The sequence below is a fragment of the Physeter macrocephalus genome, chromosome 8 (genome assembly GCF_002837175.3).
Source record: "Physeter macrocephalus isolate SW-GA chromosome 8, ASM283717v5, whole genome shotgun sequence".
Taxonomy (NCBI): Eukaryota; Metazoa; Chordata; class Mammalia; order Artiodactyla; family Physeteridae; genus Physeter; species Physeter macrocephalus.
This window is the reverse complement of record NC_041221.1, coordinates 138,355,201-138,380,659: the sequence shown is the minus strand read 5'-3', so window position 1 is coordinate 138,380,659 and position 25,459 is coordinate 138,355,201. Positions and strand designations below refer to the sequence as shown.

Genomic DNA, 25,459 nt, shown 5'->3' with positions numbered 1-25,459 from the left:
TGGAGAACAGTATGGAGGTTCCTTAAAAAACTAAAAATAAAATTACCATATGATCCAGCAATCCCACTACTGGGCATATACCCACAGAAAACCATAATTCAAAAAGACACATGTACCCCAATGTTCATTGCAGCACTATTTACAAGAGCCAGGTCATGGAAGCCACCTAAATACCCATCGATAGATGAACGGATAAAGAAGATATGGTACATATATACAATGGAATTATTACTCAGCCATACAAAGTAACGAAATTGGGTCATGTGTTGAGACGTGGATGGATCTAGAGACTGCCATACAGAGTGAAGTAAGTCAGAAAGAGAAAAACAAATATCGTATATTAACGCATATATGTGGAACCTAGAAAAATGGTACAGATGAACTGGTTTGCATGGCAGAAATTGAGACACAGATGTAGAGAACAAAGGTATGGACACCAAGGGTGGAAAGCGGCGGTGGGGTTGGGGTGGTGGTGTGCTGAATTGGGTGATTGGGATTGACAGGTATACACTGATGTGTATAAAACTGATGACTAATAAGAATGTGCTGTATAAAAAAATAAAATATAATCCAAAAATTTTTTAAAAAATTTGTTTTCTCTTCAACTGAGAAGGTAATATATGAACACGGTCCCCCCCAAAACAATTCAAGCAAAACAAATAGATAAACATCAAAAGGTAACGCTTTCCTGTGCTAGAGATGACTCAATACTGGTTTTGTGCATGTATGCAATCTCTAACAGTATGTACATAAACAAGCAGTTTTATGAATATGTACAGCTTTCTAAAAACACAAATGGAAGCACATTATAGATGTCGTTCTGTGCACTGCTATTTTCATTTAACAATATCTTAAGAAACTGTTCCATATAAGTACACTACCTTACAGTACTTCAGTGTACCATGGTTAATGCCCCCATTCATGGAGAAGAAGGTTGTTCACTGGTTGTTGCTATGGTAAACAATGATATAAACCACTGTTCCCTTGTATATGTCTTACCTAGAGAAAAAATTCCTATAAGTGGAATTTCTGAGTCAAAAAGTATGTGCATTTTTAATTTGGAAAGATACTGCTCAACTAACCTCTCAAAGGTTGTACCATTACATTTAAACATGAGTGTGACTCCTTCCTCAAATCCTTGACAACAATGTGTAATCAAACACTTTGATCTTAGTCAATCTGATAGATTAAAAAAAAAAAGTCATCTGCTTTAATTTGCATTTTTTACTGAGGAGGAAAATTGAGAATCCTCTCCTATGAGTGTGTTTTAAAGTCAAGTTTATTGAGATATACTCAAGCTTCTAAAGTATACACTTCCATGATTTTTGACAAATACACATATAGTCATGGGGTAACTACCACCAGAATCAAGATGTAAGTCACTGTCATCACCTCCCCCCCCAAAAATTCTCCTGTGCCTCTTTCTCCATAGCCAATCCCCTCTCCCTCCATCTCTAGCCCCTGGCAACCACTTTCCATAGCATAATACTTGTGAAATCCATCCCTGTTTTTGCAAAGGCCAGTAGTTTGATCCTTTTATTACTGAATACTATTCAATTTTATGGACATATCCATTGACTAGTTGGTAGACTTTGGGTTGTTTCCAATTTCTGGCTGTTACAAATAAAGCAGCTGTAAATATTTGCATTCAGGTCTTATGGACTACATTTTCATCTCTTGGATAAATACCTAGGAGTGGACCTGGGTACAAATATGTAGGAGTGGGTCATATGATATATATGTTTAACTTTATCAAAACTTCCAAATGGTTTTCCAAAACAGTTGGGCCATTGTGCATTCCCACCAGTCAATAGGAGAACTCTAGTTGCTTCACATCTTCATCAACAAATGATATGGTCATGTGTTTAATTTTGAAATTTTAGCTATTGTAGTAGGTGTGTAGAAATAACTCATTGTTAAAATTTGCTTTTCCTTAATGACTACTGATGTTGGTCATCTTTTCATGTACTTTTTGGCCATCTGTGTATTTTCTTTGGTGAACTGTTTGTTCAAATCTTGTGTCCATTTTAAAAACTGGGGTGGTTACATTCTGATTACTGAATTGCAAGAGTTATTTTTAATACATTCTGGATACAAATCATTTACAGATACATATTTTGCAAATATTTTCTCTTGTAGCTTGTCTTCTCTTTCTTAATATATTTTTAGGAGCAGAAGCTTTTTTTTATTTGGGTAAAGTTTAGTTTATCAGATTTTTCTTTTATGGTTCCTGCTTTGTGTGTTTTCTTCTTGAAGTTTAATAGTTTTATCTCTTAGGTCTAGGACCATAATATATTTTGAGTTAGTTTTTGTATATAGTTTAAGATAAGGGTTGAATTTATTTTTTTCTCATATGGATGTCCAATTGTACTAGTACCATTTGTTGAAACAAATGTCCTTTCCCTATTGAATTACTCTGACAGCTTTATCACAGATCAATTGACCATATATGAGTGGGTCCTATTTCTAGATTCTCCTGTCTGTTCCACTGATCTATAGGTCATTCCAAAGAAAATATCGTCTTGCTTTCCTGCATTTAAACATTAGCTGTATTTTGTCTTTTTCTAAAATCTTCTTGAGCCTTTCACATCCTCCATCTCCATTACATCTTTGAGGAAGTTGTTCATGTAAGTATACGATCCTCTGTGTAAATTAAAACTTCTTTTTATTTATCCTACAGGCAATTCTTGCAAGGCTAGATTTAATACTTAGCAATTTGATAAGCAAATCTGCTTATCAAACTTTTTGTTTATAAAAGTTGTACCTCTTAAAAACTTTAAACACCTTCCATATCTAGTGCCTATGAATCCAGAGTACTTACAGCCACTTCTGTTCTGAGATCCAAAAGCTACTCTTGTCTCAAGTGCCTGTCTTAGGAGAACCTGCCTGAAGCATCCCTATAAGCAAAGATGACAGTGGGAAGAGCAGACAGGAAGGTGAGCATCCATCTGTGGTCTCCATTCTCTGGGAAGTCTAGATTGTGGTTAGTTAATAGTGACCTTACCAGTTCCCAGAAGGATCAATCCTTCATCCAAGCAGTCTACTCTCTCCCAGTCCTGGTCATCATTTGTCTGCTCCCCTTTACCGGTGGCTAAAATTGGAAGTATACAACGTGCATGACTCTGCTGCTTCCATGTGGCTAGTCTTCAAACCTTGGGGCTGTTTCTGCAAGCCTTTAGGTCTTAGAAGTTGTCATGAAAAATATCTATTACTTTCGGGTTTCTTAGGGAAGAAGCTCTTGCTTGCTTTTATTTATGCTGCGCTGTGAAAGGGTGTGAGAAATGAAGGTCCCAGAGGAGTCAGAAGGATGGTTCATGGCTGGATCAGATAACAGTGGGTGAGGCATGCTACTGTAACTTAGTGCTTTAAAGCATCGCAATTTAATACCTTCCATGTGTTCTCTATAGCACCAACCTTACTTTAAACATTAGTAAAACAAACAAACAAACAAAAAAACCAAAGCAAAACCGGAAAAAGTTACAGGATAAGAAGAGAAAAAATAGCAACACTAAATTTGCATTCCTTCACCACCACTGTGAGAAACTAATAAAGACACACACACATACACACACAAAGGGACAGAAAGTTTCAACAGCACAGAAAATGAGGCTCACAGTGAACATTCTGCCTGTCCCCAGAGGAATATCCACCAGGCAAAGCTCAGGTGAAGCCGGGAGGAAGACCCACCTGGGGGAACAATGTGATAGGCGACGGCCTTCCGCCCACCCTAAAGTATAGCTGAAGCCACCCCAGGGAGGGGTGCCATGCTGCACTGCTCCTACCCAACCAGAGCACAGCTCAGTATCCTGAGATTACCATCCGGGCAGTGAAATGAGACTGGGAAAGAAGTGGAGGGGTGTCTGCTTATATAAAGGGAAGTGAATTCAGAAGGGGAAAATCCTAGAAGAAACATGAGAGTAACAAGTGAAGAACCACAGCACACTTCAGATTAACCAGGAAGTAACTCCACTTCTCCCAGAACCATGACCAAATAGCAGAACCATGAGAAATCTTTTCATGAGTACAGGTAGGTCCACACTAAATGAAAGATTTAAGAGCGCCAGAAAGTTGGACGGAACCATGTACAACAGTGCTCTAATAGCATGTGAGAGGATGATTCTAACAGGACTCAGGAAAACCGCAGCAAAGCAAGGAGAATCTACCCACAGTGAAGTTAACTGCAAAGATTTATAAACGTCTCTGTGTTCAGGTTTAATGAAAAAGAAGATTAAAAAAGCTGATAAAATACTTGTTTTCATGAAACACAGAAACCAAAGCACTCTAAAAACATTTCAGAAAGCATCTGTTCTGTATTATAAATAAAATTCAGAAAAATATGGATGTTGTGAAATAAGAAATCAAAGCAAAAAAAGAAACAGGCTGAAATAATAAAGGCGATAGCTGAAAGGCAGAAATGAAAAGAGCGAAATAAGTTAGTAAAAACACTGAAAATTCAATTACGAAATTAAAATTTGCATTATAAGCAGCAAAAAAAAAATCAGCCCAAAAGAAATTTAAATAAATGGCATGGATATAGGGTGCAAGTTTTAGAATTTTGCTATAATGCAAAGAATCAAGAGAAAAACAAACATTAAAAGATGAAAAATGGGGCTTCCCTGGTGGCGCAGTGGTTGCGCGTCCGCCTGCCGATGCAGGGGAACCGGGTTCGCGCCCCGGTCTGGGAAGATCCCACATGCCGCGGAGCGGCTGGGCCCGTGAGCCATGGCCGCTGAGCCTGCGCGTCCGGAGCCTGTGCCCCGCAATGGGAGAGGCCACAACAGAGGGAGGCCCGCATACCCCCCCCCAAAAAAAAGATGAAAAATGAAGACGATTTATTTTTTTTAAGACTGAGAATTGCAGAATAACAAACAGAAAAAGAATTTGTTTTCCTTTAGAAAAATACGTGTGAATACTCCTTCACTGGACCCCAACATGTATAAGAGAATGACTATATGGTGGTATTTAAAGTAGTGGAAAGGGAGAAATTTTCTCCTTACATGGTTATTTGTCAATCAGATAAGTATTTGAGGAAAAGGAGAGTTAGTTTCCTTTTTGCATGAATATATTCCAGATGGATTTTAAGGAAAATAAAAAGTTTTCTGTAGTCCTGAAACGGGTAAGGTCTTTTAGGGCATAATCCATCTACGAAAAAGACTGACTTCATGAAAATTGTAAATATTCATAAGACAAAACAAAAACAAAAGTACCATAAATAAAGTTCAAGATGATAATCTGAAAAAAAATATTGGTAACATAGCCTCCATACCTAAAAAGGTCTTAAATTCAAAAGATGAATACATCAATAGAAAAATAGGGAAAGAACACAAACTGGCAATTCATGAAAGAATAAAAATCGGCAAGAAACATAGGAAAAATGGCCAGCCTCCACCAGAATTATTTTTTTAAAATACTTATAATTTAAATGCAAAAAAGTAATAGAGTATGGCAAGGATGTGTGTGGTAAAGGACACTCACCTCAGACTTTGGTGACAGCAAATTTGGGAATATCAATTAAAGGCCTTGAAAACATGTACATACCTTGACCCAGCAATTCAACATCTTAAAATAAACCCTAAGGAAATAATTAAATATGCATATAAATATTAAAAATAGGGACTTCCCTAGTGGCGCAGTGGTTAAGAATCCACCTGCCAATGCAGGGGACATGGGTTCAAGTCCTGGTCTGGGAAGATCCCACATGCCGCGGAGCAACTAAGCCATGCACCACAACTACTGAAGCCCACGCGCCTAGAGCCCATGCTCCTCAACAAGAGAAGCCACCGCAAAGAGAAGCCCGCGCACTGCAACAAAGAGTAGTCCCTGCATGGCAACGAAGACCCAGCGCAGCCAAAAATAAATATAAATGAATAAATAAATTTATTTTAAAAATTAAAAATAACAGCAGCTAACATTTAGTGACTAACGTGGAGGCTCTGGACTCAGCAACCCACATGCATCTTTTCATTTAATCCTCCCATTATTACAGAGGCAGAGGCTATTACTACAGACAATGAGATAGAAGACTAGACGGGCTTAAATAATTTGTGTAAAGTCAAATGGACAAGCAGTTTAATTATAACTTGCTTAACTCCAAAATGTACACTCTAAACCTCTGTTATCCTGTCCCATAGGGATGTTCACCTGAGTGCTTTCTAGAATGATGAAGAACTGAAATCAGTCTATGGATCTGGGAATAGGGGTCTGACCTACACAATACATGACCCCAAAAAGTTGCACTTTAGAGGAACCTGAGTAACATAAAATAGACACTGTATTGTTATGTGAAAGAAGACTGCTAAAAGCAGTATATATGCACAGTGTGATTCCAATTTGTATTTTTTATGTTATATGATAGAATATTATATTTAAAAGGTGACAGTCATATGATGAAATGGTCAGTAAAGATTGTCTCTGGTCTGTCCGACTTTTATTTTTCTTCTTTCTACATTTTCTATTTCTCCAAATTTGCTACTATGACCACTCATAACTTTTAATCAGAGAAAGGTATTTAAAATCTATACAGGGGACTTCCCTGGTGGCACAGTGGTTAAGAATCCACCTGCCAATGCAGGGGACATGGGTTCGAGCCCTGGTCCAGGAAGATCCCACATGCCGCGGAGCAACTAAGCCCGTGCACCACAACTACTGAGCCTGCACTCTACAGCCCGCGAGCCACAACTACTGAAGTCCGCGTGCATAGAGCCTGTGCTCCGCAACAAGAGAAGCCACCGCAAACAAGAGAGGCTCCCACTTGCCTCAACTAGAGAAAGCCCGCACAGCAACGAAGACCCAATGTAGCCAAAAATAAATTAATTAATTAAAAAAAATCTCTTATAAAAAACTATACAGGGAGAGACAGACATGTACTAAGCATGCATAGATAGAGCTCTCTATATTTTTAAAATGTTGAGCTAAACTTTAGGAAGATTTATCTTAACATACGGGGGGAGAAAAAGTAAACAAATAAACAGTACACACATGGAAGCCACTCTATTTCTAGGAATCTACAAGTCTTCCTCCTCTTCACTCTTCAAAGACTAACGAACTCTGTTGCCAGGAGGAAGGGATGAGGGGCAGCACTTGGTATGACACTAGCAGGAGGCCACACTGCATATGTTATGAGAAATTCTGGCAAGCTTTCTTAAGGAATCCTAATCAGCAAAATACGATGTTCTCATAGTCTGGCTCTTCTAGTCTTCTTCCTATCTAAAGTCCCCCAATGTATCAAGAGTACACAAGGCCAACTCCAAGTGATCAAAGGAAGCCTCTGGTTTTACTTAATTCTAATTCATATTTTCAGTAATAAAAAGGCACTATTCCATCTCTGAGAGACTGACCAATAATCCAAATCTTAGTACCTGGTACATAATAGGGCATCCAGTGAATATAGAACCCAGAATAGGGAATGAATGGTTCACACTCAGCCCAGCCATGTCAGGGAGAGGCTTTGGAGTATAGGAGCCATATTTTTTTACACTCTTGGCTAACCCAGTATAGTATAAGTACCAAGAACTGATGAAGATGAGAGTATGTTCACAAAGGGGAAGGGAGATAGGGCTCTGCCTTCAGGTCTGGAGTTTCTCTGGCCTAATGGGTGATCCCTCAATTCCAAGATCTCATGTTTAACTTAATTGATCCCTCAATTCCAAGATCTCATGTTTAACTATCTCATGTTTAACTTAATTGATAGTAAGAATCCCAGATACCATTCTCAACACTTTTGATTAGATCTTGCACTGTGGTCATCTCTCAGCTCTGGTTGAACCTCAGTTTGGGATCCAGTCTATCTGTAATGTCCTCCTGGCAGAGACAGCTGGCCTTGTGACTTTTCAGCTGCTGGTTTTTATTTCTCATGACATTTCTGAGATGTTCATGATTATTTTGTCTGTCCCTAGGAAAACTGAGGAAGAGAACAGGACAAATATCTTGTTCAAAGGTCACTAAGGGAAGTGATAAAAACAAGATCTTTTCATACCACTCTTTGCTTAGCACAAATGAGCTAAGATGGTTCTTTTTTAAATTAGCAAACCCGTCTAAAATGTCGTATTTCTTTTCATTAGTGTCACCTTACATAATCATCTGCTGCCTCTGAAATCTCTCCGCCCCTTCGACTCCCCTGTGTCTAGTTGGTTACAAAGTCCCATTGATTCTCTTTCTCCAGTCATTTTGAGCCTGTCCTTTTTCCCTGACCTCAGAGCAGCTATCTGGTTCAGCCATTGATCAGGTATGCTCTGCCTAATCTATCCCAACTTTCTTCTTCCTCCATGTGATTCCATGATCAGATGTGTGCACCACATTGCTGCCAGCATTATCCTCCTAAAACTAGCATCTGATAGAGTTACAACTATGTTGGACATACTTTTTAAAAAAAATCACCCAGTAGCATTATTTCAGAAAAGCACTCCTCCATCATTCTATTAATAATCCTGCTCAGTCCCCAGGGTTCTATGGACTAACCCCTCACACACCCTACTCGCCCCCCCACCAACCTCCTAGAGGTGGCATGGGATCACCAGAGACAGGCACAGGATCCAGGCCATCGGGATCAATCTTCTGTACATCATGTGATTGGCCTGAGACTGTGAAATGAATCATGTGAATGGCCCCCATATGGACCAATCAAAGTCCACCCTGGGACCTTCTGTCAAAACCATCAAGAAAGACACTCTCCTTTCAGTGATACAAGCTTCAAGGACCACTGAGGCTAGATTATCTGGGACCTTCCCACAGAGAATATAGTCAATATGAAGACAAGTACAGCTTACAAATAATGAGAAGCCAGAAGAAGGGAGTGGAAAAGCCTCCAACAAATGTGGAGTCACCAGACCCTGCCATGCTTCTGCCATCTTGGACTCACCAGTAATGTGAACAAATAAATGACTATTCTGAATTGTCTTCTTGACACTTTTGTGTAAAAAGAGTACTAACACATACAACTCCACTACTTTGAAATTTTAATAGCATCTTACTTCCTACAGAGAAAAAAAACCCCAAACTCCTTAGCACAATATTCAAGTTCCTCAACCAAAGGGGCCATTTCAGCTTTTCAGCTTTCACTCTCCTGTTCCAGCCTCAAGTACTTTCAAATATTAAAATAATAATACTACTACTAGTGAAATCAGTACTCTTGGTTCATGACATGTCCTGAATCTGAATTATTCTTCTGTTCTCTCCTTCACTACTCCATCTTCTAGATCCAGCTCCCACTGGGTGCCAGCATCATATTTTACAATACAGCTTTCACATACATGCATAACTCCCCCTACCTGGATACTCTGCAAACAAAGAATGACTCTTTCTAAAGTTTCATCTCTAGCACCCAACAATCTGCTTCAGAGAGCAGACACTCCACAAATGTTTGCAGCTCTGATTGGAAATGAAAGACTGAGGATTGATACCTGTTAGACTCTTCATTCTTTCTTACATTAGAACTTTTCAAAAATTAACCATATCACCGTACAATGCAACAACTGCACTCTTGGGCATTTATCCCACAGAAACAAATTAATCTTCATACAAAAACCTGTACACAGTGTTTACAGCAGCATTATTCACCCCAGACTACAAATAACCCAGCTGTCCTTCATAGGGTGAATGGCTAAACAAACTGATCTCACTGCAACTACCATACATGAGACTTTTGCTTACAAGAGGCAAGTAGCTCTCTTGAAAAGAGATAGTTTTTCTGATCAACATGAGAGACGAGATTTCTATACAAATGAAAATTATTTTCAGAAACTGGGATGGCAAAAAAAAAAAAAAATGACAAATACTAACAAAGAGAAGTGTCCCTGCCCGAAACACTGAGCGGGGACCCTGAGCGACAGTCTACCTCTAACAGTGCATGGCTAGGCTTCCATGGGGATGAGTAACAGCCACGGATCTGTGAAATCTGATCTGTTTGCCATTTAGATCCACGTGACTCACTGAGGCTGCCTGTTTTCATATCTAAAAATACAGGAAATCTGCAGCCTAGGCAAATTTGGCTCATTGGCTCATGGGTTTTTGATTCAAATGCTGCACATTTAGAGATAGTGGTTTTATATTTATACGAGCCAGCTGCAAAGGAGCTTCTGTTGCTCAAATGACAGAGACTAGGTGGAAATCTAGAAGCAAAGAGGATCAGAAGACTTATCTGCTTCTACACATTTTATCTGGGAGTCATGGGATGACACCTCCTCAGTCACTAGGAACATGAGGTCCTCTGCAGGCTAGAAGGATGAGCTTCCTTGGGCAATGGGTGTGCCCCATGAAATGCCGGTCTCTAAAGAGGACAGAGGGAGTCATGAGCTATTAAAGACAGAGTAGGGTGTGGCGGTCACATGAGTGGTGGAGCACTACTTGGACCGGTGGCAACCAAGTCCACAGAGAGGGTGTGGCACCTTGGACCAGCCACTTTTTGTTTTGTCCAATTCCACTCAATGTCTCTTCCAGTACTGCCTGTGGCCATGACCCCTGGTGAGTGGGTCAGTTGATTTCTGGGATTTACCTCTTGGACACCCAGATTCCTTCTCAAGAGGCTCCCCCTTCAACCATTGGGAACTGCCTGGCAGAGCCACTGCACTCACCCATCAGGATACTCAGCAGCTTCTGCACTCTGGAATTGACCCCCACGATTCGGTAGAGCCCTTGCTCATTGATCCCTGGAAAGAGAAACAGTGATGATTTAATTAGAGGCACGTCAGAACACAAGTCAGGCCAACCCAGCCAAATGCACTTTTTTTCATTTTCTCAGGCCTTCTAAAAGCTGCTCTAATTAAAGTCCCCTGTCACTCAGCTCTGCTCTTAGCGAAGGAGTGGGATTTGGTACAACTGTCTAGGATTTCATGGATGTGCTGCACACTTCAGCCCTCGTATTAGTTCAGTCATTAGAGGGGCAGGAAACCTCCCTCTTCTCTTGCCAAGGCAGCATCTGAAGAGTTTTGAAAGATACGAAATGTATACTTTTAAACATGTCATATTTAACCAGTTTTTTTAATTTAAAAAGACAAAAATGAAATGATAAAAAAAATTTCATACTACAGAAAAGGATGAACACTTTACAAATTACTTTCACATAGAGAAGGCAAATATTGAGGTGTTGGGGCATTTTTAATTTTGGACAATATTATTAGCCAAAACTGAGATATTAGAAAATCCATTCATTTGTGGTGCAAATATTCTTCATAAAGAAAAAAGAGGATCACCTTTCTTGAACCCAAGAAAACATTCAAATAGACTAAAAGGAGTCTACCTTCAAACACCCAAACAAGGGCTTCCCTGGTGGCGCAGCGGTTGCGCGTCCGCCTGCCGATGCAGGGGAACTGGGTTCGCGCCCCGGTCTGGGAGGATCCCACATGCCGCGGAGCGGCTGGGCCTGTGAGCCATGGCCGCTGAGCCTGCGCGTCCGGAGCCTGTCCTCCGCAACAGGAGAAGCCACAGCAGAGGGAGGCCCGCATACCACACAAAAAAAAAAAAACCAAAAAAAAAACACCCAAACAAAGAACCAAAACTAACCCACCTCAGTACTTTGTTCATTTAACTGCAAGGATTAGATCATCACTGTATCATTTACATTCAGACCAAGTGATATGAAATGACTTTTCTCCTGCTGGTCCTAAGCCTACCATATCTGACACCTCTCAACTAACTGATCTCTTGCTGCCTCTTATTCCCCTGATGTCCATTCTCCACCCAGTACCCAAAATGAGCTTCTCAAAGTGCCAATCAGTTCAAACCATCTCTTTTCTTAAAAACCTTCCAATGGCTTCCCATTGCATCTGGATCACAATCAAAACTTACCATGGCCTGTAAGGCCCTACATGGTTGAGCACAGGCCCACCTCTGACTGCTTTATCAACCACCTCCATGCTGCTCCAGCACCAATGGCCTTCCTGTTACTCCAATATACAAAGCTCATGCTTCCAAACCTCAGCCTCTGAACAAGATTCCCTCTACCTGTAACACTCTTCTCCCAGATCTTTTCATCATTCAGGTCTCAGCTTACATGCAACCTCTTCAATAGAAAGCATCCCAATGACCAATACTATTGGCCACTGCCTTACCCAGTTTTCTTTTCTTTATGGTAGTTAACAGTATCTGAAATCATCTTTCTTATTTGGTTTCTTGTTTGTCTTCCCCCACAACTACCATGTAAACTTTAAGTACAGTGATTCTGTCTTCTTTACCATTATATCACCAGCACCTAGATCAGTCTACAATACAGGACAGAATGAATAAAACATTCATCAGTTTGGGGCCAAAACAAAATTTCCTGGAAAAAACTTGGGAAAAGGCTGATTCTGCAGTGTCTTCAACAAGACCTCTACAAAAGTGGAACTGATAAACAAAAGGAAGTGGTCTGGAATGAGAGGATTTTACAGCTCAAATGGATTGTAAAAGCATGTACATCAGGACTTCCCCGGTGGTCCAGTGGTAAAGAATCTGCCTTGCAGTGCAGGGCATGTGGGTTCGATCCCTGGTAGGGGAACTAAGATCCCGCATGTGGCGGGGCAACAAAGCCCTCGCGCCACAACTACTGAGCTCGCGCACCTCAACAAGAGAGTCCACTTGCTGCAAACTACAGAGCCCATGCACCTTGGAGACTGGGCACCACAACTAGAGAGAGAACCCACATGCCACAACTAGAGAGAAGCCCACATGGCACAACTAGAGAGAGGCCCATGAGCTGCAACTAGAGGGAAGCCTGTGTGCTGCAACGAAGACCCGACGCAGCTTAAAAAAAAAAAAAAAAAAAAAAAAAAGCATGTACATCATCCTGCCTGCTTCACCGGCTAGGAGACCCCGGGTCTCCTAAGGGATGAGCCCCAAGTTACTGAGTAGCAGAACCATTATTCAGTCATGTGGTGGCTTGAAGGGCTTGTCCTTTCTGAAACATCTCTACTTCTTTTGTCCTTGTGCTTTCCTGGAGCTTGACACACTCCCAGCTCCTGCTGGATGATTAATGGACCTCAGAGAGTACGGGAAGTCTGTTCACCTCTGGTCACCACCAATATGTGTGTACATACACATACTGCAGTAGGGAGACAACCCACTACCTTCCAAGCATTTATGCAAAAATTTAACACACACCGTCCTTGATTCCTCTTTGTGCTAAATGAAAACTTCTCTAGCTGTAAAAATACATCATGTTCATCCTCATTTTAGAGGGGGAGGGGACGAGGAGGCAGAGGCTAAGAGACCAGACCAACTGGTTACCCTCTTCTTCCTCTACTGGTTATTGCACATAATTTCTGGTATTACATCAGAAAAAGTCATCCTCCTGAGCTATGGGTTTGCATTTATCACACAGATTCTGTGAAGGATTTTAAATGATTAGGTGGCCCTCTTGGTTTTGGCGGCTGAAAACTGAGAGACAAAGTGGTCGGCCCACCTCCGGCATGTACATGAACTTCATCGTAGAGGGGAGGGGACTTCTGTTTTGAACTCATTTTTGGCTCCATTTTTATGCTTTTACCTTTGTTAACCCCGTACCTCTGATTTCTCATTCTTTTCTTTTAAAATGATGAGCAAAAATCAAATGGCTGTTGAAAAATTACCTTAGTAATACACACTTAAAAAAAAGTAGAAACTGCAGTTATGGAAAAGAGACAAATCCATGGAAGATAGTGAAAAACAGGAGACACCCACTGACAACCTGTCCAGGTACCATCTCTCCCCTCCCCACTATCCCCAGAACCAGTTCAGAGTGGGCAGGCTGGTTCATAACTTGCATTTTTCACTTACTATATAATAATGAAAATCTTGGATTTCAATAAATGTATTTCCACTGCATTTTTCGTGATTCAGTGTTTCACTGCATGCATGTAGCACACTGTTGATTTAACCAATTTTTGAGACATTTGGCCAGTTTCTGATTTTTTTACCTTAACACCATTGTATAAACATCTTTGTGGCTCAAGTTGGCCCATGACCTTATTTCCTCAAGATCAGTTCCCAGAAATCTCGCCTACTACTTTACATTCTCTGCCTATATTTTACATATCTTTGCAAGCTACCTTAACTCTTCATTGAAGGAAGGTATAGCAGAAATAAGGAAACATCTAAAAGAATGTTAGCACACGTTAAAATAATTACCTTGGAAAGAATACTTTTTGACTAGATACCTAGGAATAGAACTTACAAGGGTGTTTTTTTTTTTCTTCCCCTCTACTCAGTGCTTCATAGCCTTTATAAACATGCTTATATTTCTGAATTGGCATATTTCTGTTTTAAAAGACAGAACTTCCTCAAACAAATAAAAAGGGCTGGAGGGTTGAGAGGCTATAGAATAAATAAGATTCCCATCTTTGACAATGGTTCAAATCAAATCCAGTGGAAAGACAGTGATCAGCTTTTCTCTGCGTACAACAGACAGTGCATTCAAAGCTCAAAACTGCCGGAACTGAGGAATCCCCTCTACAGCGATCTTTGAGGAGGGGACGGAGATCACTGGGATGAACCAGCTTCCCTGACCTCAAAGCGCTGTTCCTATGGACCCAGGAAAGGTCAATGTTTGACAGGCAGGGCCTGACCGCAGCACCACGGCAGGAAAACAGGGGCCTGACCCCTTCTCCCTACCCAGATAGTGCCCAGGGCAGGGTTCCTAACCTGGGGTCTACAGACCCCAAAAGGCCCACTAGAGAATTCAGGGTGTCTATCACCTTCCATAGGAAAACAACCACACCTTTATTTACACTAACCTATAAGTGAAATTAAACATTTCCTTCCACTGCAATATAAGCAACAAATCACAGCATTAGCAGTACCTGCAACTTGGTCAGAAACCACAGATATTTTCCGAACACGTTACAGTTATTACAGACACCCTGAACTATCACTATTTCTGAATTATGCTAGTTATCAGACCCACCGCTGTAACTGAAAGTGTTAACAAAGAAACACATATATTATTATATCACAGCCATGGTTTTAGTATTTTAACTGAATTTCAGTAACTGGATCCCTTATAATCCTATGTATTTGATATGCATGCATTGAAAACAATCTTCTGATCAGCCGAAGAGGCTGACAACTAAATCAGTTGAGAGCCCCTGCACTTCAGAGTAACAGGACTTGTGGAAACACACTGCCAATGGCATTTGGAGAGTTAATGAGTCACTTGAAATTGGGAAACGGCAGGTAGCAGGTCTGCCACCTCACCAGATGCGTAACCTTCACTGAGAACAATGCCATCTGTTGAACTACTTTACCTCTGGTTTCCACAGCGTGGATGCATTTCCTGATGATGCTGAAGCCAATGCTGTCCAACTGTGCAGCTGAAAGAGGAAGAAAGGGGCAGTCAAGTTGCTAGCCATGCACACCAACCCCGGAACAGTGCTTGACCAACCCAGAATGACGCAGTCCCACGGTGCGGCCATGTAGCCTTTTCATTTTTTCCACTGAAAGTACAGGAATGATTCAAAATGTAAAATTGCTGGCATTCATGGAGAGCTTACCATATGCCAGGTACAGAGCTAAGTACCATTTTGCACATGCTATCTCATTTAATTTTCATGGTAACTCTCTGCAAGGTTATCCTCTATTTACAGCTGACGAAACTGCAGCACAGAGTGATGAGCACTTTACTGTAGGAGTAACTAAGCAAACTTTAACTTGTTTTGTTATTATCAGGAGCTATAGGACTAACTGCTTGTTGGTCTCCTTCAAAAAGCATAAAGTAAATGTCAGGTAAGTGCTCCACAGAGCTCACCTTGTTTAATCCTAGCAAGTCCTCTAGGTTGGTACTATCATGAGTCCCAAATTACACACGAAGAAACTGAGATTTGGCAAAGCTAAATATCTTGACCAAAGTTGCAGAGTTAATATGTGGGAGACTCGCTCCAGAGCCTGTACAACCTTACATGCCTTAAAAGTGACTGAAAAATAAAAAAGTAAACATTAAAAAAAAAGTGACTCTGAGTTAAAGAGAGGAATAAAATTCTGCTCAGATGACTAGAAAAAAGGAAAAGTGACCAGGAGGAAAATTAAAACAGCCAAGGACAAAGAAGCTATCTAAGGAAAAAGCAATAAGGCAGAAGAGCCATTCTCTGAGTGGTAAATCAGCAGGTGGTGACAGGGTTCTCCATCTGCTCCAAAACCCCCTAATGTCACTCAGAAAATAAATGGCAAATAGCAGCAAGTTTTTCCACAGCATAGAACCAACTGCCAACCTGACAACAGGGCTGGAAATCCACCAAAATTCATCCCCATGCTTTGGTTACCCAATGATTAGATGTGGGTGGTAATCTTTAAGAATGGGTTCATCTTTGACCTCCTTAGGACATCAGGACAAGACATTCTACAAACCAGTGTTCCGAGTGGAAAAGGGAATGGCAGAAAGGAGGAAGGTGAGTATTTATAAACATTTGTCATCATCCCAGGGCAAGAAATAAACTTGTACAATATGAGAATTGAGCTGAACTTGAACTCAGCTTGGATCTAACCCAAATGGAATCTCTCCAATTCTTAATATATATGGGTGAATGTAGGTCCAATGAAGAAAAAAATCCTTTAAAAAAATAACTGAAAATTCCCCAAATCAAATTAAAAAGGAATTCTAATTTCCCCAAACTTCTCTTCCCAAAGAGAATCAGCTCTTGCTCTTACATGTGTACTTATCACTTGGTGGTACTTATTAATAAATATACTTGGCCTCTAGGATAGTAAGTAAAGTACCAGAAAAGGAGGAAAACAATGTTCTTCTTCCTGGAGACCACCTGCTATACAAACCATTGTTCTTATTCCTTTAAAGCTATAAGGAGCCTACTAACCCAATCCCTTGCTTCTTCTAGCATGAACCAAGTGTTTACTCTGCAAATTGTGTTGTATCAAGCTTTCTGACTCAGATCGAGATCACTCTTCCAAATGAAACTCAACTCATACCATAGACTTTTCCCAAATTTTATAACAAACTGTAATACACAGTCTAAATATCTGTGGGAATCTAGGCAAGATTTTTTTTAAATAACGACCTTATTGAGATATAATTCACATATTGTAAGGTTCACTCATTTAAAGCTTACAATTCATTAATTTCTAGTACATTTACAAATATATAGATCACCACTCTCTACATAACATTTTCATCATCTCCCATGAAAAACCCCATACACATTAGCAGTAACTCCCTATTTCCCCCACTCCCTCAGCTCCTAGAAACCACAAATCTACCTTCTGTCTCTATAGACTCACCTATTCTGGACATTTCATATAAATGCAACCATATGATACACTGTCTTTTGTATCTAGTTTCTTTCACTTAGTATAATGTTTTCTAGATTCCTCTATGGTGCAGCATTAATACACTTCATTCCTTTTTATGACTAAATAATATTCCATTGTCTGGATATACCCCATTCCATTTACCCATTCATCAGCTGTCGGTTTCTGCTTTTTGCCTATTATGAATAATGCTACTAGGAACACCTGTGTACAAATCTTTGTGTGGACGTATATTTTCATTTCTCTTCAGTATGTACCCAGGAGTGGAAGTGCTAGGTTATATGGTAACTCTATGCTTAACTTTTTGAGGAAATGCCAAACCACTTTCTAAAGCACTGGACCATTTTACATTCCCACCAGCAACATATGAAGGTTCCAATTTCTCCACACCCTTGCCAACATTTGTTATTGTTTTTTTTATTATTGCCATTCTGGTGCATGTGAAATGGTATCTCATTGTGGTTTTGACTTGCATTTCCCTAATGACTAATGATGTTGGGCACCTTTTCACGTTTAGGGGAGAATTTTCATTCCTTTATACAACAGTCAGAACAGAGCCTACTGGCAAGTATTTGTTAGAGGGGAAAATACTTTCTATACTTAAGGAGGTTTCCCAAATGTCCATAATGTGATTCAATAGTCAGTTGAAGCCTTTTGGTTCTTCTTTTGAGATGTGCTTAAGAGGATCCTTGCATAGGAATGATAGTCAAAGAAGTTTGGGAGATTAAGAACTGCAGTTGTGGACAGTGCTCTGGGGAGCTGCTGAGACAGATTCCAAATTTGTAAATTTTAAGAGTAGGTTTGTGAACATGGTCTTGTTCTAGGAATTGATGAACTTCTGTTCTGGACAAAGAGTATTTTGCTTCCTTACCCTGTGAACATGCATAAAAGTTTTGAAAAATTGGAAATAACCTGGCAGCTGACAGTGATGACCCCAGTGGCCAAAAGATATGTGCTCATAAAGCCACCAGCCCAACTAGCAGAAGAAATACAGACAAAGCTAGATATAACCCTGTAGGGACAAATCAGTCCTTGACCTTTTCTCATGGAACTGTGGGAAGCTGGATTCTTTTCTAGGTAAGTAACGGCTAATGGAAGAGAACACAATGGAACCTCCCAAGTATATCCAGAAAAAAACTAAATTCCGGGCTTCCCTGGTGGTGCAGTGGTTGAGAGTCCGCCTGCCGATGCAGGGGACACGGGTTCGTGCCCCGGTCTGGGAAGATCCCACATGATGCAGAGCGGCTGGGCCCATGAGCCATGGACGCTGAGCCTGCGCGTCCGGAGGCTGTGCTCCGCAACAGGAGAGGCCACAACAGTGAGAGGCCCGCGTACCGCAAAAAAAAAAAAAAAAAAAAAAACTAAATTCCACTAACCTACATTAACTACAATTATTTATTTTGGAAAATGGCAAAGCAACCCCCCGCCTCCCCCCGCACAAATCTCTGAATAAATGTTCCTTCTTTGGTTTTCCCAACATTAGAAGTTCTCCATTTTGTTTTATACCAGCAAACCCTTTTCTTGAAATAAATCTTACACAGATGCTACACATAAAGGCCTTCCACATTACACATGTAACAGTATTTATTAGTATATATTAGTTGTCTAAGTCCAAATACATATAACAAATTCACATACTGCAAAGTCAAATGCTAAGAGCGCAAGGTAACTCTCTATTAGCCTCTAATGTGTTCAAGTTGCATACTGATAATTATTGCAGTTTTATAAACAAAACTGTGTTAAGAAATGGAATTCATATCAAACAACAGTTCCCAATAAGGAACTCATGAAATACAGTTTACCTATCATTATTCCAAATCTCTGAACTGGAACTGGTATAAATTATTACACTGCCCCTTGCACTGGCACTTCCCTGTATCTCTCTGTCTCTGGTACCCCCACCACCACACACACACACACACACACACGCACACACACACACGCACGCACACGCACGTACACAAGTTTGACTGCTACTCTCATCAACCTGAGTTTCCTGCTGATGTTATGATTAGGTTACTAATGATGAACAACTGCTTTCATATTTAACATGTACCGAGTACCCCTGATGTGATAGGGACTACAGTGCATCCATAACCAGATCATTAGTCCTGATCTCTGTCCAGCAGGTACATAATCTAAGTTAATTGAGATCTCCTACTTGGAAAATCCAGTTTCCACTAAAAGGTTTAGAACACCATCACCACTGAGCAGAGTTTGCTAATGACAGAAAAAGTCTGAGCAGCCCGCCAGATGGAAGCGGCTGTCCTTAATCCCTTCAAGCAGGTGATTCAGCTCTTTTACTGAGCCCAGGCTCAGAAAAGGTCAGGGATTTATTTGCAATTGCTGTATCCTTATAATCTCCAGAAATAATCTCTCATTAAATATCTACTAGGTTTGCATTATTCCCTTAATTTGACTGGTGATGAATTGCTGCAGGGCTGGTGGCTCCCAGGCCTGACACCCACCGTCTGGCAGTTAAGGCTTGGACCAGCTTACCTTCCTGACTCACCCTCGAGCTCACCTCTGCCCAGGTTTACGCACAGGGCAGGCCAAACAGTTGTCGTATAATGAATGTTCACAGAGCTCTCACCAAACACCCAGGTTGACCCACCAAGTTAGGAAAGGGTCATCCTCTTAACTGTCATGTCAACTTTTGAAGCACTATTTGTCTGCTTTTAAAGAAAGGAAAGGGCCAGAGTCACACAAACCTATTTTCTCAAAGCTCTCTGGAGAACAGGAGGACATGAGACATGGTTTGACTCTCGGCCAACCTGGAGAATATCAGGGCTGAAGTGGGAGGAGGATGCCTGGCAGACCTTTGGGGCTTATGCTTATCATGCCCAGGGTATGAACTCTGAGAGGAAGGAGGCAGGTTAAATTCAGGAACTGACTGTTTTACTGCAATGGGCTTAAAACAACAACATACTGTAAGGTTCAGTCAAATTGTTTAAAAGAAGGAGGCTGGTGGGCCAGGTAGAGACAGGATTTTAGCATAACCTTCAATGCCCTGTTCTGTAGCTTCTAGTACCTCACACTGCCTCATCTGACACTGCCTGGCCTTTAAACAAAACAAAACAAAACAAACAAACAAACAAACAAACAAACAAAAAGAGGTATGTAGGTGATGGTAGAGGGTGAGAACTCCAATAAAATCATGAGCCTAACCCTCAGCACTCCCCTTCTTTCTTACCCCCCATATCCAAATTATCACCTCAATTTTACCTCCTACTGAACCTCAATTCTACCTAGTTCTCTCTGCCTTCACCACACCCACCCTGGTCCTGGACTAGGTCCTGGTCATCTGCTACCAGGATGGTTGCAAGGCTCTCCTAACTGGTCTCTTCACACCTCCTCTGGCTCCCTCCAAGCTGCCCTCCACCCCGCAGCCCCCATGACCTTGACAAAACCAGACCACATCACCACTCTGCTTAAACACTCAGTGACACCCCACTGCTCCTGGGATGATAACCCAAGCCCTTAACATGGCCCACACAGCCCTGCATGGTCTGGCCCCAGCCTCATCTCAGTCCCTCCCCCATGTCTCAGTATCCCAACCACCCTGGCTTCCTCTCCGAGTATCCAACTGACCACACTTTCTCCTCAGCCTTTGCACAAGCTGTGGATTTCACCTGGGAGCCCCTTGGCGCAAATAACTCAGAATTCTCAGGTCTCCCCCATCAAGTATCATCTCCTCAAAAAAGCCTCTCTGACCCCTCCACCTAGATTAATGCCTCCATCATGCACTGGATATAATGCCATCAACCTCTCCTTCAGAGTATGCAGCACAATTACAGGTTTACCTTTATCAGTATAATCCTGGGAATTCCCTGGCAGTCCAGTGGTTAGAACTCCGCGCTTTCACTGCCAAGGGCCCAGGTTCAATCCCTGGTTGGGGAACTAAGATCCCACAAGCTGCGTGGTATGGCATGAATGAATGAATGAAAGAATAAATGGTATGATCCTGCAAAAAATGTCTTTCTACCAAACTAGATATGTATTCATAAAGGCAATGGTCCATGTATAACTTTACTTATTTATTTTATTCACTACTATATCTCTGTCTTTCACTGTCCCCTAGAGTGCTAGAAATGAAGTGGAAGCCTGTAACTTTTCATTTGGTGTAATTTTTCATTTTGGATGCAAGGATAGGTAAATTGGTGACTGAATGGCAGGAAGAGCTGCTGAGGGGCAGTGTCTTAGAGTCAAAATTACCTTTCAAACTTCAACTGATGTAAACCCTATGAAAGTAGATGAGTTAAGTAAGCTTCTGGTCCTCAGCTAGTCCATCTTTTGTGAGGATATAGAGGTTAAATAAAGAAATGAATGGCTTAATCTAACCATTTCCTTCCTTCTTCTATCAGTACAAAGAGGTATTACCACCAAGCAGTACAACCCCAAGAATCAGTCCTAGAGAAGGGAAAAATGAAAGCTGTGCAAGCCAAGACATGGAATAGAAGAGATAAAACCAAGTTTAGGTTTCCTGGACACTTCTAGAAATCTTTTGCTTGCCCATTGAGGCATCACTATCACTGTGCCACATGTGCTATGAAACTGGGCTGGCTACTTCTTTTCACGTCATACTAACTGAGCCATCTAAACGGTCAGACAGGCCTGAGCATCGAGAAAGCTCTAGAAGACAAGAGCATTTCCCCCTAGAATTTTGTGCTACCCACTCTTCAGGTCCAGGAGCCCCTCTCCTATAAATTACTGACCTGCTGTTGCCTATCTCCAAATCCTTAGTATTCACAACACCCAGAAACTAGGCAACAAGTGGCCAAATCACCAATTCTGAATAGAAGGGACCTTTCCATATCATAGGTTGACTGATGGACATATAGTCTGAAAAAACGATGCTCTGGGATATGCCCAAAGTTACCCCATATGTGCATCCCAGGAATTCTAACAGACCTCAGACCTCTCCTTCTCCAAAGGAGAGGAGCTGACCTACCTGAATTAGGCTCAGCATGAATTGGATGGAATTACCACTTTGCTAAAGCTGGTATTCGACAAGTTTTTCCTAGTCTGAAATAAATTTCCCTAGGAAATTTATTCAACTTTCCTTTGATCAAAAAACCACCTTTCAAGTGTTTTTTATGGGAGAAATGGAATTTGCTAGAAATAAAAACAAGAGAACTGAGACGTAAAGGAAGTCACTGCTGCGCTTTTAATGTGGATGGATACAGGAGGTTGTCTGGAGTTGCTGAGAGCGGCCCACCATTTTATGGACAGTTCCCGGGGCATGGTCTCACCACAGAAATTTACTCAATTTCCCTACGTGATTTGCTGTGTGATTTGCTCCTTAAAGCTCGGCTTGCCTCGCTCATTCTGAATTTAATCAATTTCACCATCATTAAAAGCCATGAAGAAAAACACCCACATTGAATTGAATACAAAATCCCATCTGGAGAAGAGATTTCCAATTGGCTCACACACTCAGAGGGGCTCACACCCTTTCTCCTCAGCATGTGAAGCCCCAGAGTTGCCAGGGCTCCCTGGCTGTGGCCCCTGGGAAACCATCCTCATGAAGCTTCCAGTGGGCCCAGGAAAGGTGTGAGTTCTCTAATTTGGCAATTACCCAGAGCCAGTTTTTAATCCCAGATCAGCTCCCCAAACCTGCGTCCCATCCCACTCCACTGCCAACTGCCCTATACTCTGTGCCCCAGCTAGGTACTCAGGGAATACAAATGAACTTTAATATTAACTGAAGTCACACAGACAGAAGTGGTGTGTACTGGAAAAAGAACAATGAGCTTTAAAGCCAGACAGACCTGGCTTAGAATCCGGTCTCTGCCACCTCTGGCTGGATATGATCTTAGGCGAGAAGCTTCACCTTCCTCACCTGTGTAGTCGGGATAACTCACCTAGGTGTTGCAAGGGTCAAATGAAATGCACAGCAACTGAGACTTACTTGATATTCAATAATGGTCATTACCAGTACTACAGTATTAGGATGTAGTAACTACAGTACATCATAATATTTGAATCAAACTTTCCAGTTGATGAAAAACTCTTCATACCCACGTTCATGTTAACCTCACAATAATCCCATGGGATACCTATTATTACTATTCTTACTAATAACTTCTTGCTGTGTTTCCACACAAATAAGTATGATGAAGGACAATACATTACCGCTTATGGAATAAGTTAATAAATTATAGCTTACTTGATTTTTCCAGTATATCTGTTAAGTTTTTTTGATGAGAAAAGCCAGGCTCATGATGTTAAGTGGTACCAACAATGATGATGGCAGTAGTAACACTTACTGAGCACACAGTGTTGCTCTGGGCTAAGCACTTAATTGCATCATATCATCATCATCACCATCCCTATTTTGTAGGCAGGAGACCTTGGCTCAAACAAGGCTAAGGAACTTCTATGTGATTATGGCGTTAGTGAGTGGTGGAACCAGGATTCTAACTCGGGCTGACTCCAGGGCTCATCCTCTTCTATTCCCTGCTCTTCCACTGAAGTTCACATAATTAGTCAGAAAAGGACTGGGGCTGGGGTCACATTTTCTGAATTCTGCCCTTTCTACTCCAGTAGCAGTTCCCAAATCTAGCGGACCACAGACTCAGGGGCATGCTTGTGGCAATGCAGATTCTGGGTGCCCTCCCAGAGGCCATGCTTCAGTAGGTGTGAGAATCACATGGGATAACACTGTACTGTACACCAAGCAATTAAAACTATTATCACTAAAGACAGATACAAATGATTACTGACAATTAATTAATGGGTAATATCTATTCCACAGTCCCCATCTGATAATGAGTCACCAGTGCTATGCACCTCAAAATGTAATGTTGGCTTGTGCCATTGGGGTATATGAAATGATTCTAAGTAGTTCACAAATAAAATATTTGCGATAGTTATACACTTATTTTAATAAGCATTATAAATTTATTGGTTTATCACACAAAGCATGATATGTTTTTTTAAATAAATGTAGTCTAAAAAGAGTGAATTGATTTTTAAAAATAGTAAGTAAATAATATTACAGGTAACATATGTATATGTTAAAAAAATAATGAAGGTGACAAAGAATACATTTGGGAACTACCGTCCTAACTTGTACCACACACCACCTTCAACTTAGCTGAAAGGACAAGACGGGAGGGTACCACATTCTACCAGCAAGCTGTCCTACTTCAATAGTCATCCTTGATTCCTTGCTGTCTTTCACACCCCATATCCAATCTGTTAGCCAGTCCCATCAGTAATACCTTACACCTAGAATCCAACGACTTCTCACCATCTCCACTGCTAATACCTTGGGGTCCAAGCCACCATCATCTTTTGCCTGGACTGCTCCAATGGCCTCTCCACTGTTTCTCCTTTTGCCCCCTACAGTTTATTCTCTGCCGGCAGCCAGAATCATCTTTTAAAAATATACATTGGCTCATGTCACTCGCCTGATCACAACTCTCCAGGGACTTCTCATGACACTTACAACACAATCCTATCTCCTGACCACAGCCTCACATGGTCCAGCCTACCTGACCACTCTCCCTCTGGCCTCTGCCAATCCAGTCACAAGGGTCCTTCCTGATACTCCTTGAACACTGCTAGTTCATCCCCTCTGCCGCGGGGGCCTTTGTACGTGCTGGTTCCTCTGCCAGCTCCTGACAGGCCACCCTCCCTCTGTTTGTTCAGGTTTCTCCTCAAATGTCACCTCTTGGGGGAGGCCTCCTCTGCTCCTGGTATCTAAAATAGCCACCCTTCACGGGAGGGATGGACTGGGAGTTTGGGATGAGTAGATACAAACTATTACATATGGAATGGATAAACAACAAGGTCCTACTGTATAGCACAGGGAACGATGTTCAGTATCCTGGGATAAACCATAATGGAAAAGATTAAAAAAAGAATGTATATATATATATATATATATATATGTATAACTGAGCCACTTTGCTGTACAGCAGAAATTAACAGAACACTGTAAATCAAGTATACTTCAATTAAAAATAAATTAAAGGGCTTCCCTGGTGGCGCAGTGGGTGAGAATCCGGCTGCCGATGCACGGGACACGGGTTCTTGCCCCGGTCCGGGAAGATCCCACGTGCCGTGGAGCGGCTGGGCCTGTGAGCCATGGCCGCTGAGCCTGTGCTCCGCAATGGGAGAGGCCACAGCAGTAAGAGGCCCGCGTACCACACAAAAAAAAATAAATAAAAATTAAATTAATTAATTAATTAAAAATAGGGGCTTCCCTGGTGGCGCAGTGGTTGCACGTCCGCCTGCCGATGCAGGGGAA

At 41.4% G+C, this 25,459-nt stretch overlaps 1 protein-coding gene across 8 annotated transcripts in view; it reads right to left on the bottom strand.

Moving 5' to 3' along the window:
• Nucleotides 1-25,459, bottom strand: part of ARHGAP26 (Rho GTPase activating protein 26) — a 491,973-nt gene that overhangs the window by 181,507 nt on the left and 285,007 nt on the right. For all 8 annotated transcript variants that reach the window (XM_028493332.2, XM_028493329.2, XM_028493328.2 and 5 more), the window contains 2 exons: nt 15,192-15,257; nt 10,569-10,643 (listed from right to left, as the gene is read on the bottom strand). In XM_028493332.2, coding sequence (XP_028349133.1) covers nt 10,569-10,643; nt 15,192-15,257 — 141 coding nt within the window. The remainder of the gene's footprint in view (nt 1-10,568; nt 10,644-15,191; nt 15,258-25,459) is intronic.